Genomic DNA, 13,667 nt, shown 5'->3' with positions numbered 1-13,667 from the left:
CCATGCCGGTCTGATCGCCTGCCTCAGATGCAGCACATCTTCTCCATGTCCGCTTCTCTTCCAGGTGTGTTCTTACCGCTCCTCCATCTATTCGGAGGTGGACACCCATTTCCGACTGAACCATGAGGACACGCGGCACCTGCTGTGCGTTTATTGTCTGAAGGTGTTTAAGAATGGCAACGCCTTCCAGCAGCACTTCATGCGGCACCAGGTACAGTGCATCAGTCTCATCGGCTGCACCGCCTCCGAGACCCGCTCCAACGCTTTCCCTTCTGATTTCTGCTGTCATGCCAAGCATTGAGCCAGAGGGACTTGTGTGCCCGCTCTGGACATGGCAGGAATTAGAACAGGAAATGCCATGCGAGCACATGCCAGACTTGAGCTGGCCACACATTGCCTTGTTTCTCTGTATACATGCATGCCTAGCTCATGTTGGGGAGAAAGCCGCTGCCACACTCTCACGTGATCTGATCGGTGGCCTGGTGTGTATGGCCCGCTCAGGACCGCTGGGCACGTGTCGCCATGACCACCTGGGTTTTACAACATGAATTCTTTTTTTCTGTGGCGGCCTCTTCACTCCACCTTTGGACAAGCAGAAGAGCGTCTACCATTGCAACAAATGCCGTCTACAGTTTCTGTTTGCGAAAGACAAGATCGAACACAAGTTACAGCACCACAAAACCTTCCGCAAACCTCGCCAGCTGGAGGGTCTGAAGCCTGGCACCAAGGTGAGCCTTCCGAATGCTCCTAGTGTGTGACGCAGCCTGTGCGCTCCCAGTCTGCAGCATGTGAATGGTGTCTATTGTGTACCCACAGGTAACCATCAGAGCCTCTCGGGCGCCTGCACGGGCTCTTCCTCTCTCCTCGGATACCCCCTTGTTGCCCCTGCCAGACATGATCCCCATCCCTCCTATCCCGCCTACAGAGTCCATGGAAATTGAAGACTACTCCAACCGGTCAGTCATGAGGCACTTGGGAATCTAGTACAAGGACGGCCATAGGTTTTCTTTTATGGGCGGTGGAGAGCTGGGGCGCAGGATGCACAGTGATGGTGTATGATGTTCCCCACCAAACGATTAACCCTCTGTTCCCCATTGCTCTTTTCAGGGTCACCATAGGGAAGCAGTCGTGCCTGGAGTGCAGCTTCGACATCCCTGATTTCCACAATCATTTCCCCACTTACGTGCACTGCTCCCTCTGCCGCTATGGTACCTGCTGCTCCCGAGCTTATGCCAATCACATGATCAAGTGAGTGGACCGTGCTGCCTGATGCAATATATGTCTGTGTGGCTGGTAACCTAACCCCTGTCTCTCATCATTCAGCAACCACGTGCCACGGAAGAGTCCAAAGTACCAGTCGCTGTTTAAGAGCTGTCTGCCCAGGTGAGTGATGTGCCAGGAGCAGGGCCTCAGAGTCTGAGCAGCAGATGGCTGACCCTGATCTTTCCTCTGCAGTGACGACATGGTGCTGACCTGCTCCTCCTGCCCTTTTGTCACACGAATCGGCGATGCCATGGCTAAACATCTGATTTTCAACACCTCGCACTGCGGTGCTTCGGTCATGGGCACAAGTAAGTATAACGGGCGTTCCCTGCGTACCCACTACTGTAATGTGCAGACCACAGGACGGTAACCCTATTGTTTTTCTCCCACAGGTTCTACCTCGCCTGACCTTTCCTGGTAATTATCCGGCAGGGTAAAAATCCCTCAAAATCTTCACTAAAGCCAAAATAAGGGTCCATATAACCAGCATATAAGTGTGCTTACAGTGCTCGTCCTGCCCGACAGATGGGGGCACTGTGCACTATGTCCATTATGTTGAAGGTAACGTCCATTTTCTTAATCGTAATACTTTTTGTTTTCACCCAACTTGCAGGGTCTTGGGGCCTGTAGAGGAAACTAATGTCAGGACCAGTCCACAGCTTATAGGGGAAAGTGAGGTCAAGGATGGTGAAAAAGGGAAAATGTCACCTGTATCCGATCCCTCCAGCCCAGAGCAGAAAGACGCGAGAATCGACGTGAACGAGCTTGATGAGGCAGAGGATGGTGACGCTGAAGAAGACGAGGAGACCGAGCAGCAGCTGAGTGTGAAGAGGCTTCGTGTCGTACTGTTTGCCTTGTGCTGCGGCATCCACCAGGCAGCTGAGCACTTCCACAACTCTCCAAGTGACATCAGACGATGGGTCCAGAGGTTCCAGGACGAGAACCAAGACAACCTGTCCGAGGGCAAATACCTCAGCTCCGAGGCGGAGGAGAAACTGGCTGAGTGGGTGCTGACCCAGAGAGAGCAGCAGCAGCCGGTCAATGAAGAGAGCCTCTTCCAAAAGGCCACCAAGATTGGCCGCTCTCTGGAAGGAGGCTTCAAGATCTCCTATGAATGGGCGGTAAAGTTCATGCTACGGCACTGTCTAAGCTCCCATGAGAAAGTGGCCGTAGCCAACCGGCTGCCCAGGGAAATGGAGGACAACGCACAAACGTTCATCAGTTTTGTGCAGCGACAGATACCCAGCCAGGACCTCCCATTGTCCATGATCGCTGCAGTGGATGAAATTTCTCTCTTCCTCGACCAGGAACATCTGCGTGGTGAGTGTAAGGAGAGCGCGTTGCAGACTGTGGGGACAGGGGAGCCGTGGTGTGACATCGTGCTGACCATTTTAGCTGACGGAAGCCTGTTACCCACACTGGTGTGTTGTCGAGGTGGCCCCATAAGGCCGGAGCATGTCTCTGAGTCCATCAGACTAGAAACCAGGGAAGAAGGGTTTAATGACGATGAAGTCATGGAGCTGTGGTCGTCCGTTGTCTGGCGGAAACACGTGGATGCTCCAAATAACAAAGGTATGGCAGTATTGGACTGTCACCGATCACACCTGTCAGATGAGGTCCTCTCCCTCCTCAGCTCCACCTGCACGTTGCCTGCTGTTGTCCCTGCCGGCTGTAGCTCCAAGATACAACCCTTGTATGTCTGCATTAGGAGAGCGATTACCAACTTCCTGCACAAGAAGTGGAGAGAGCAGGCCCAAGAGATGGCGGAGGAAAGCTGCAGCTTGGAACGGTTGCTTCAGCTTGTGCTCCGCTGGCTAACGGAGGTCCTAGACGTGATAAGTGATCACCCAGAACTGGTGCAGCAATCATTCCTGGTGGCCAGCGTCCTGCCGGGGCCCGACGGCACGGCCAATACAAGCAAACGTAATGCAGAAATGCAGGAAGAGCTCATAGACCTGCTAGAAGGAGAGCTCCAGCTGACCCACGACTACGACTCCGACCAGAGCATGGACAGCCCCTGCCACACGTACGCTGACCCGGAGGTTCTGCAGCGACTTTTTGAGGACAGTGACCCAGAATCGTTCTATGGCTTTGATGAGACTGAACTGTAACCCCCTCAGCGCCTGTTCAGTTATTTATCACGATCACTTTCCGAGAAGGGGCTGTAGCTCGCCTGGTCTACCTCTCCTGTAGATGAAGACCCCGGGGCCTCCCCCCCCCCCCCGGAGGATTGTCGGCCCCTCCACCTTGAATTATGTAAGGATGCCGAGATGGGAGCAGGCTACCCCGGCCGCTCGCTCGTGCGTTTAGTAAGCTTTTATTTGGTTTAGTTTTTCTTTTAACCTCCCCATGTCCCTGAGACGGCCTGGTCTGGCCTAGTGCCCAGCAGGCGGTAGGACCCGTGTACAGTACTAAAGCTCTAGCTTGTATATATGAAACGCAGAATAAAGGCGGCTCGAGGCGATTCTGTGCTTTTATTAGGTGAAGATGTGAATTTTTTTTTATATAATATATATATAAAGTGTTCTGGTTCTGACACCCTGCAGCGTCCACTTCTTCCGGGTCTGGTACTAAGCGAAATTAACCCTTTATACGTGACCGTGCCCTGTACAGATCCTAACTCCTGTATTTTTTGTATTGTTGATTTGTGTTGGTCCCACCCCGGGGGTCCCTGGGGCGAGAGAGACACTAGCGGTTTATGGAGGTAGAGCGCACAGACCAGCATGGGACACCTAGAATTTTAACCTTTTTTTTTTTATTTCTAATAAAACAGTATAAACTGAATCTAGTGTATGTGGTGACTTGATTGAGGGTGGCTGTGCGGTCTGGGGACCCTATTGAAGGGCTCATCACCATGACTTGTCGTGCAGCCGTGCGCTGACTTCACCCCATATACAATCAGGGGCGCTGCAGCCGCTTGTGACATGTAAACCTCCTTTCTACCCTCTGCTCTGATGTAAGGCAGCTGTGGAACCTCCACCGAGAAATGGAGCGTCCACACGTGGCAAGTCCTCGAGGGGAGGAAAGGAACCCGATGCTGGTGTCATCTGCCCGCCGGGTACTTTCCCGTGAGACTGGGTGCAGTCACTTTCTTTTAGGATGGCAAGTCAGCGTTGTGCGCTATCATTTCTGATCCTTAGCACTCATGTCCTGGTGAAGGGGAGCCTGTGTGACACACCACCACCCCCCCCCCCCACTAATTTCCTGGAAACAATGACCGCCAGCTACACCCATCCCCATTGGAAGTGTAGACTCAGATTCCTAGATGTCATTGTTCGGGATCATTGAAAAACAGCGCCACCCCTGTCCACAGGTTGGGGTTGGAATTACAGCACACCCCCAGAGACTGTCCTCTTGGTTTACTGATCTCTTACGAGTTTCCAGCCGAGCATGCCTTGTTGTTAAAGGGGTGGTCCGGATTAGAAGAACTTGGCTGCTTCTATAAAGGGCATCACAGCTCAGAAAAAGGCCACGTTCTTCTAATCCCGGACATCCCCTTTAAATATAAAGCCTCCAGCTTGTGGACGGCAGGTGATCCCATCTGTTACAGGACCCCTTTTAATAAGTATTGAATATCAGATGCTACGGCCGTGTGGAGGTGTAGGACCGCCATTGTGTGCACAGGTCGAGAGGCTCAGGCTACACGGATACAGTCCGACATTCAGATTTATTTCTCATATACAAAAGACAAATGGTAAAGCAGAAGGATGTCATCTCAGGAGGCCGCGGTCCTCATTCAAACCCACTGCAAGAGAAAGAGCAGCCATGATTATGGTTATACGTGGCTCGTCAGTGGTACTGGGGGAGGGGCAACACCACCAACCTGATCAGATGTGCAATCTCCCAGTTGGTGTCAGAAGACAGCGGCCCCTCGATCTCCACTCCGCTCTCTGTGACGGTGGCGATTTCAAACTGAAAGATAAGAGGACGGTTAGCCCTGCCCAGCGCACGCGGGTCCGAGCCTCCAGTACGGCTGACTTACTCTGTTGTAGGATCGGGCGTCCCGGTAGTACAGCACCTTCATGCAGCGCTCTATCAGCTGGCGCGCCTCCTCCCGGGTCAGCTGGGCCTTGTTCTCCACCTGGTCCCGCATCAGCGGCTGCAGAAGGAAAGATGTGGTAACTACACCTGTAAGCACTGCCATCCTGCCCCAACACCCCCAGGTACATACCTGAGCTAGGTAAGCGCCAAAGCCAGTGGCTATGGTCGGGGCTTCATAGGCCACACCCAACTTGTCCACATAACCCAGGAAACTGGAAATGCAAATAGAAACTGGTCAGAACTTGATGAAGGAGTAGATCCCTGAGGATGGGCAGACGAGGACTGCGGGCGCACCTCTCTCCTTTGTAGAACCCCGCCAGCACCACCGTGTTCCAGAGCGGGTTCATCTTGCTCCTGCGGTTGTACATGACACGGGTGAGCCACGAGTGGACGGCTTTAGGACTGTAGCCGTGTCCGTCTCCCACCAGCTCCTCGTCAATCCTGTGACACAAACAAGGCAGTCACCCAAAGTCCTTCCATTACTGGAGGTTACAGGTACTCGCCTCAGATTAGGCCTGTACAGTAATAACCTGAGGGGCAAGTGGTAGCAGAGACCCCAATAACAGTGAACCGATCAGCAGTAGCCATTATGTACTGAGCGAGTGATGGGCAGGACGGGGTCGGTACTCAGTATAGGCACTGAGCGGGTGATGGGCAGGATGACAGGACGGGGCCAGTACTCAGTATAGGCACTGAGCGGGTGATGGGCAGGACGGGGCCGGTACTCAGTATAGGCACTGAGCAGGTGATGGGCAGATGACAGGACGGGGCCAGGTACTCAGTATAGGCACTGAGCAGGGTGATGGGCAGGACGGGGCCAGTACTCAGTATAGGCACTGAGCGGGTGATGGGCAGGACGGGGCCAGGTACTCAGTATAGGCACTGAGCGAGTGATGGGCAGGATGACAGGACGGGGCCAGTACTCAGTATAGGCACTGAGCGGGTGATGGGCAGGATGACAGGGACGTGGGCCAGTACTCAGTATAGGCACTGAGCAGGGTGATGGGCAGGATGGAAGGACGGGGCCAGTACTCAGTATAGGCACTGAGCGGGTGATGGGCAGGACCGGGGCACGGTACTCAGTATAGGCACTGAGCGGGTGATGGGCAGGACGGGGCCGGTACTCAGTATAGGCACGAGCGGGTGATGGGCAGGACGGGGCCGGTACTCAGTATAGGCACTGAGCGGGTGATGGGCAGGACGGGGCCGGTACTCAGTATAGGCACTGAGCGGGTGATGGGCAGGACGGGGCCGGTACTCAGTATAGGCACTGAGCGGGTGATGGGCAGGACGGGGCCAGTACTCAGTATAGGCACTGAGCGGGTGATGGGCAGGACGGGGCCAGTACTCAGTATAGGCACTGAGCGGGTGATGGGCGGACGGGGCCAGTACTCAGTATAGGCACTGAGCGGGTGATGGGCAGGACGGGGCCAGTACTCAGTATAGGCACTGAGCGGGTGATGGGCAGGACAGGACGGGGCCGTACTCAGTATAGGCACTGAGCGGTGATGGGCAGGACAGGACGGGCCAGTACTCAGTATAGGCACTGAGCGGTGATGGGCAGGACGGGGCCGGTACTCAGTATAGGCGTGGGCAGGACGGGCCGGTACTCAGTATAGGCACTGAGCGGTGATGGGCAGGACGGGGCCAGTACTCAGTATAGGCACTGAGCGGGTGATGGGCAGGATGACAGGACGGGGCCAGTACTCAGTATAGGCACTGAGCGGTGATGGGCAGGATGACAGGACGGGGCCAGTACTCAGTATAGGCACTGAGCGGGTGATGGGCAGGACTGGGCCGTACTGTATAGGCACTGAGCGGGTGATGGGCAGGACGGGGCCAGTACTCAGTATAGGCACTGAGCAGTGATGGGCAGGATGACAGGACGGGGCCGGTACTCAGTATAGGCACTGAGCGGGTGATGGGCAGGTACGTGGCCAGTACTCCGTATAGGCACTGAGCGGGTGATGGGCAGGACGGGGCCGGTACTCAGTATAGGCACTGAGAGGGTGATGGGCAGGAAGGGCCGCTACTCAGTATAGGCACTGAGCGGGTGATGGCAGGAGACAGGACGGGGCCAGTACTCAAGTATAGGCACTGAGCGGGTGATGGCAGGACGGGGCCAGTACTCAGTATAGGCACTGAGCGGGTGATGGGCAGGACGGGGCCGGTACTCAGTATAGGCACTGAGCGGGTGATGGGCAGGACGGGGCCGGTACTCAGTATAGGCACTGAGCGGGTGATGGGCAGGACGGGGCCGGTACTCAGTATAGGCACTGAGCGGGTGATGGGCAGGACGGGGCCAGTACTCAGTATAGGCACTGAGCGGGTGATGGGCAGGACGGGGCCGGTACTCAGTATAGGCACTGAGCGGGTGATGGGCAGGACGGGGCCGTTACTCAGTATAGGCACTGAGCGGGTGATGGGCAGGACGGGGCCAGGTACTCAGTATAGGCACTGAGCGGGTGATGGGCAGGCCGGGGCCGGTACTCAGTATAGGCACTGAGGGGTGATGGGCAGGACGGGGCCGGTACTCAGTATAGGCACTGAGCGGGTGATGGGCAGGACGGGGCCGGTACTCAGTACTAGGCATGAGCGGGTGCTGGGCAGGACGGGGCCGGTACTCAGTATAGGCTACTGAGCGGGTGATGGGCAGGACGGGCCGGTACTCAGTATAGGCACTGAGCGGGTGATGGGCAGGACGGGGCCGGTACTCAGTATAGGCACTGAGCGGGTGATGGGCAGGACGGGGCCGTACTCAGTATAGGCACTGAAGCGGGTGGATGGGCCAAGGACGGGGGCCGGTACTTCAGTATAGGCACTGAGGGCTGGTTGATGGGCAGGACGGGGCCGGTACTCAGTATAGGCACTGAGCGGGTGATGGGCAGGACGGGGCCGGTACTCAGTATAGGCACTGAGCGGTGATGGGCAGGAATCGGGGCCGGTAACTCAGTAAGGCACATGAGCGGGTGATGGGTCAGGACGGGGGCCAGTCTCAGTATAGGCACTGAGCGGGTGATGGGCAGGATGACAGGACGGGGCCAGTACTCAGTATAGGCACTGAGCAGGTGATGGGCAGGATGACAGGACGGGGCCAGTACTCAGTATAGGCACTGAGCGGGTGATGGGCAGGACGGGGCCAGTACTCAGTATAGGCACTGAGCGGGTGATGGGCAGGACGGGGCCAGTACTCAGTATAGGCACTGAGCGGGTGATGGCAGGATGACAGGACGGGGCAGTACTCAGTATAGGCACTGAGCGGGTGATGGGCAGGACGGGGCCAGGTACTCAGTATAGGCACTGAGCGGGTGATGGGCCAGGACGGGGCCGGTACTCAGTATAGGCACTGAGCGGGTGATGGGCAGGACGGGGCCGGTACTCAGTATAGGCACTGAGCGGGTGATGGGCAGGGACGGGGGCCAGGTACTCAGTATAGGCACTGAGCGGGTGATGGGCAGGGACGGGCACGGTACTCAGTATAGGCACTGAGCGGGTGATGGGCAGGACGGGGGACGGTACTCAGTATAGGCATGAGCGGGTGATGGGCAGGACGGGGCCGGTAACTCAGTTAGGCACTGGGGCATGACGGGCCGGTACTCTATAGGCACTGAGCGGTGATGGCAGGACGGGGCCGGTACTCAGTATAGGCACTGAGCGGGTGAGGGCAGGACGGGGCCGGTACTCAGTATAGGCACTGAGCGGGTGATGGGCAGGACGGGGCCGGTACTCAGTATAGGCACTGAGCGGGTGATGGCAGGACGGGGCCGGTACTCAGTATAGGCACTGAGCGGGTGATGGGCAGGACGGGGCCGGTACTCAGTATAGGCACTGAGCGGGTGATGGGCAGGACGGGGCCGGTACTCAGTATAGGCACTGAGCGGGTGATGGGCAGGACGGGGCCGGTACTCAGTATAGGCACTGAGCGGGTGATGGGCAGGACGGGGCCGGTACTCAGTATAGGCACTGAGCGGGTGATGGGCAGGACGGGGCCGGTACTCAGTATAGGCACTGAGCGGGTGATGGGCAGGACGGGGCCGGTACTCAGTATAGGCACTGAGCGGGTGATGGGCAGGACGGGGCCGGTACTCAGTATAGGCACTGAGCGAGTGATGGGCAGGACGGGGCCGGTACTCAGTATAGGCACTGAGCGAGTGATGGGCAGGACGGGGCCGGTACTCAGTATAGGCACTGAGCGAGTGATGGGCAGGACGGGGTCGGTACTCAGTATAGGCACTGAGCGAGTGATGGGCAGGATGACAGGACGGGGCCGGTACTCAGTATAGGCACTGAGCGGGTGATGGGCAGGAGGACAGTACAGGGCCAGTACTCAGTATAGGCACTGAGCGGGTGATGGGCAGGATGACAGTACAGGGCCAGTCCTCAGTATAGGCACTGAGCGGGTGATGGGCAGGAGGACAGTACGGGGCCAGTACTCAGTATAGGCACTGAGCGGGTGATGGGCAGGAGGACAGTACGGGGCCAGTACTCAGTATAGGCACTGAGCAGGATGACAGGACGGGGCCAGTACTCAGTATAGGCACTGAGCGGGTGATGGGCAGGACGGGGCCGGTACTCAGTATAGGCACTGAGCGGGTGATGGGCAGGACGGGGCCGGTACTCAGTATAGGCACTGAGCGGGTGATGGGCAGGACTGGGCCGGTACTCAGTATAGGCACTGAGCGGGTGATGGGCAGGATGACAGTACAGGGCCAGTCCTCAGTATAGGCACTGAGCGGGTGATGGGCAGGATGACAGTACAGGGCCAGTACTCAGTATAGGCACTGAGCGGGTGATGGGCAGGATGACAGTACAGGGCCAGTCCTCAGTATAGGCACTGAGCGGGTGATGGGCAGGATGACAGTACAGGGCCAGTCCTCAGTATAGGCACTGAGCGGGTGATGGGCAGGAGGACAGTACGGGGCCAGTATTCAGTATAGGCACTGAGCGGGTGATGGGCAGGAGGACAGTACGGGGCCAGTACTCAGTATAGGCACTGAGCAGGATGACAGGACGGGGCCGGTACTCAGTATAGGCACTGAGCAGGTGATGGGCAGGATGACAGGACGGGGCCGGTACTCAGTATAGGCACTGAGCAGGTGATGGGCAGGATGACAGGACGGGGCCGGTACTCAGTATAGGCACTGAGCGGGTGATGGGCAGGATGACAGGACGGGGCCAGTACTCAGTATAGGCACTGAGCGGGTGATGGGCAGGACGGGGCCGGTACTCAGTATAGGCACTGAGCAGGTGATGGGCAGGACTGGGCCGGTACTCAGTATAGGCACTGAGCGGGTGATGGGCAGGAGGACAGTACAGGGCCAGTACTCAGTATAGGCACTGAGCGGGTGATGGGCAGGATGACAGTACAGGGCCAGTACTCAGTATAGGCACTGAGCGGGTGGAAGGAGGACAGTTAAGCACACACATATGGTGGGATATCGGGAGACATACAGCCTTCGTTACAGCGGTAGGGGCCCCTGGCACACTTACACCATCTGGTCGAGCACCTGCTTCAGATACTGGTAGTCGGCGTAGTCTCCGGAGGCCCCCAGCATGGTGCAGGAATTAACCTTCATTATCCTGGAGATGTTGCGGAATCTGGCCAGGGAGCCGTACGAACCCAACATGTCTGCAGCGATCATCACCCCGCCATCAAACTTCACACCCAGCACCGACGTCCCGGTCACCATGGGATTCCTGCAGAGAGACCAGCTTCCACGTGATGCAGGACCGGACATGAGAACATACAGGACGGGGACGGGTGGGGGTAGGTAGTACTGTCAGCCCGAAATAACTACAACCCGTCATATATGAAAATATATATTAAAAGGGGAACATATAGGAGGAGCGCACACGGAGGAGGGAACATATAGGAGGAGCGCACACGTGTCCAGAAAACTGTCCATTCATTTTATCGTATGTAAAAAATAAGCGATAGAATACTGGATTACTGAAATACTTGTTTACTGCAGCCCGAGTACCCCCCGTATGTCTGTGTACACATATATACAGTACATGTACACCCCATATATTCTATACACGGCGCGCACAGACACATAGGAGGGGGGGGCGCGCACAGACACATAGGAGGGGGGGCGCGCACAGACACATAGGAGGGGGGGGCGCGCACAGACACATAGGAGGGGGGGGCGCGCACAGACACATAGGAGGGGGGGCGCGCACAGACACATAGGAGGGGGGGGCGCGCACAGACACATAGGAGGGGGGGGGCGCGCACAGACACATAGGAGGGGGGGGCGCGCACAGACACATAGGAGGGGGGGGCGCGCACAGACACATAGGAGGGGGGGGCGCGCACAGACACATAGGAGGGGGGGGGCGCGCACAGACACATAGGAGGGGGGGGCGCGCACAGACACATAGGAGGGGGGGGCGCGCACAGACACATAGGAGGGGGGGGCGCGCACAGACACATAGGAGGGGGGGGCGCGCACAGACACATAGGAGGGGGGGGCGCGCACAGACACATAGGAGGGGGGGGCGCGCACAGACACATAGGAGGGGGGGGCGCGCACAGACACATAGGAGGGGGGGGCGCGCACAGACACATAGGAGGGGGGGGCGCGCACAGACAATAGGAGGGGGGGCGCGCACAGACACATAGGAGGGGGGGGCGGCGCACAGACATAGGAGGGGGGGCGCGCACAGACACATAGGAGGGGGGGCGCGCACAGACACATAGGAGGGGGGGGGCGCGCACAGACACATAGGAGGGGGGGGCGCGCACAGACACATAGAGGGGGGGGGCGCGCACAGACACATAGGAGGGGGGGGGGCGCGCACAGACATAGGAGGGGGGGGCGCGCACAGACACATAGGAGGGGGGGGCGCGCACAGACACATAGGAGGGGGGGGGCGCGCACAGACACATAGGAGGGGGGGGCGACGCACAGACACATAGGGGGGGGGGGCGCGCACAGACACATAGGAGGGGGGGGGCGCCACAGACACATAGGAGGGGGGGGCGCGCACAGACACATAGGAGGGGGGGGCGCGCACAGACACATAGGAGGGGGGGGAGCGCACAGACACATAGGAGGGGGGGGCGCGCAACAGACCACATAGAGGGGGTGGGCGCGCACAGACACATAGGAGGGGGGGCGCGCACAGACACATAGGAGGGGGGGCGCGCACAGACACATAGGAGGGGGGGCGCGCACAGACACATAGGAGGGGGGGCGGCGCACAGACACATAGGAGGGGGGGCGCGCACAGACACATAGGAGGGGGGGCGCGCACAGACACATAGGGGGGGGGCGCGCACAGACACATAGGAGGGGGGCGCGCACAGACACATAGGAGGGGGGGCGCGCACAGACACATAGGAGGGGGGGCGCGCACAGACACATAGGAGGGGGGGCGCGCACAGACACATAGGAGGGGGGGCGCGCACAGACACATAGGAGGGGGGGCGCGCACGACACATAGGAGGGGGGGCGCGCACAGACACATAGGAGGGGGGCGCGCACAGACACATAGGAGGGGGGGCGCGCACAGACACATAGGAGGGGGGGCGCGCACAGACACATAGGAGGGGGGGCGCGCACAGACACATAGGGGGGGGGCGCACAGACACATAGGGGGGGGGCGCACAGACATATAGGGGGGGGCGCACACAGACATATAGGGGGGGGCGCACAGACATATAGGGGGGGCGCGCACAGACATATAGGGGGGGCGCGCACAGACATATAGGGGGGGCGCACAGACATATAAGGGGGGCGCGCACAGACATATAGGGGTGGGCGCGCACAGACATATAGGGGGGGCACGCACAGACATATAGGGGGGGCACGCACAGACATATAGGGGTGGGCGCGCACAGACATATAGGGGTGGGCGCGCACAGACATATAGGGGTGGGCGCGCACAGACATATAGGGGGGGTACACAGACATATAGGGGGGGGTGCACAGACATATAGGAGGGGGGTGCACAGACATATAGGGGGGTGTACATATACCTTTTGTTGGCAGTATCAGAAAACGAAAGTGAAAGTAGCGGCTGCGGAGCTCTGCTGATAACTATAGGGACACAGGGGCCCCAGTAACAGGACTCCGCCATTACAGCTGTACCCCCCCCCCCCCCCAATACCAGGGGGTCGGTAGAAGTCGGGAGGGGGGGGGTCTCTTCTCCTCCAGACACAGGACTACCCCCCACTACTTACACAGTGTGTCTGAGGGGGCCCACGCCCGGGAAGGAGTGCAGTTCTCCCGGTGCCGGTCCTCCGGGGAACAGCCGCATCTCGCCGCCCATCATCATCATGCCTGCTCAACAATGACACTGCGCCTCGGCCGGAAACCACGTGACTGGAGGACTTCCGCCCGGCCGCCATGTAAGGG

General features: G+C 58.4%; 2 protein-coding genes across 4 annotated transcripts in view; one reads left to right on the top strand and one right to left on the bottom strand.

Moving 5' to 3' along the window:
* The window catches only part of POGZ (pogo transposable element derived with ZNF domain), a 30,448-nt gene extending 25,692 nt beyond the window's left edge, over positions 1 to 4,756 (top strand). For all 3 annotated transcript variants that reach the window (XM_044276059.1, XM_044276058.1, XM_044276057.1), the window contains exons 13-20: positions 65 to 211; positions 597 to 728; positions 817 to 956; positions 1,108 to 1,248; positions 1,324 to 1,383; positions 1,456 to 1,571; positions 1,656 to 1,680; positions 1,877 to 4,756. In XM_044276059.1, the coding sequence (XP_044131994.1) occupies positions 65 to 211; positions 597 to 728; positions 817 to 956; positions 1,108 to 1,248; positions 1,324 to 1,383; positions 1,456 to 1,571; positions 1,656 to 1,680; positions 1,877 to 3,374 (2,259 nt within the window). In that variant the 3' untranslated portion in view covers positions 3,375 to 4,756. The remainder of the gene's footprint in view (positions 1 to 64; positions 212 to 596; positions 729 to 816; positions 957 to 1,107; positions 1,249 to 1,323; positions 1,384 to 1,455; positions 1,572 to 1,655; positions 1,681 to 1,876) is intronic.
* A 155-nt stretch (positions 4,757 to 4,911) lies between these two features.
* PSMB4 (proteasome 20S subunit beta 4) lies at positions 4,912 to 13,649 on the bottom strand. Its single transcript, XM_044276062.1, has 7 exons — positions 13,493 to 13,649; positions 10,795 to 11,001; positions 5,599 to 5,745; positions 5,435 to 5,516; positions 5,246 to 5,362; positions 5,087 to 5,175; positions 4,912 to 5,008 (listed from the first exon to the last, which is right to left on the bottom strand). Exons 1-7 carry the CDS (start codon positions 13,588 to 13,590, stop codon positions 4,996 to 4,998), a joined length of 753 nt encoding a protein of 250 aa, XP_044131997.1. The 5' UTR covers positions 13,591 to 13,649; the 3' UTR covers positions 4,912 to 4,995.
* Between the last annotated feature and the right edge of the window lie 18 nt (positions 13,650 to 13,667).

Source organism: Bufo gargarizans, chromosome 1 (assembly GCF_014858855.1).
Source record: "Bufo gargarizans isolate SCDJY-AF-19 chromosome 1, ASM1485885v1, whole genome shotgun sequence".
Taxonomy (NCBI): domain Eukaryota; kingdom Metazoa; phylum Chordata; class Amphibia; order Anura; family Bufonidae; genus Bufo; species Bufo gargarizans.
Note: the sequence above shows the minus strand (reverse complement) of the source record. Positions and strands in the feature narration are given on the sequence as shown.

Coding starts and splice junctions, on each gene's coding strand:
- PSMB4 (XM_044276062.1), bottom strand. CDS start 13,590: ATGATGATGATGGGCGGCGAGATGCGGCTGTTCCCCGGAGGACCGGCA. Junction 11,002..13,492: donor GGCCCCCTCAGACACACTGT/GTAAGTAGTGGG, acceptor GTCTCTCTGCAG/GAATCCCATGGTGACCGGGA. Junction 5,363..5,434: donor TTGGCGCTTACCTAGCTCAG/GTATGTACCTGG, acceptor TTCCTTCTGCAG/CCGCTGATGCGGGACCAGGT.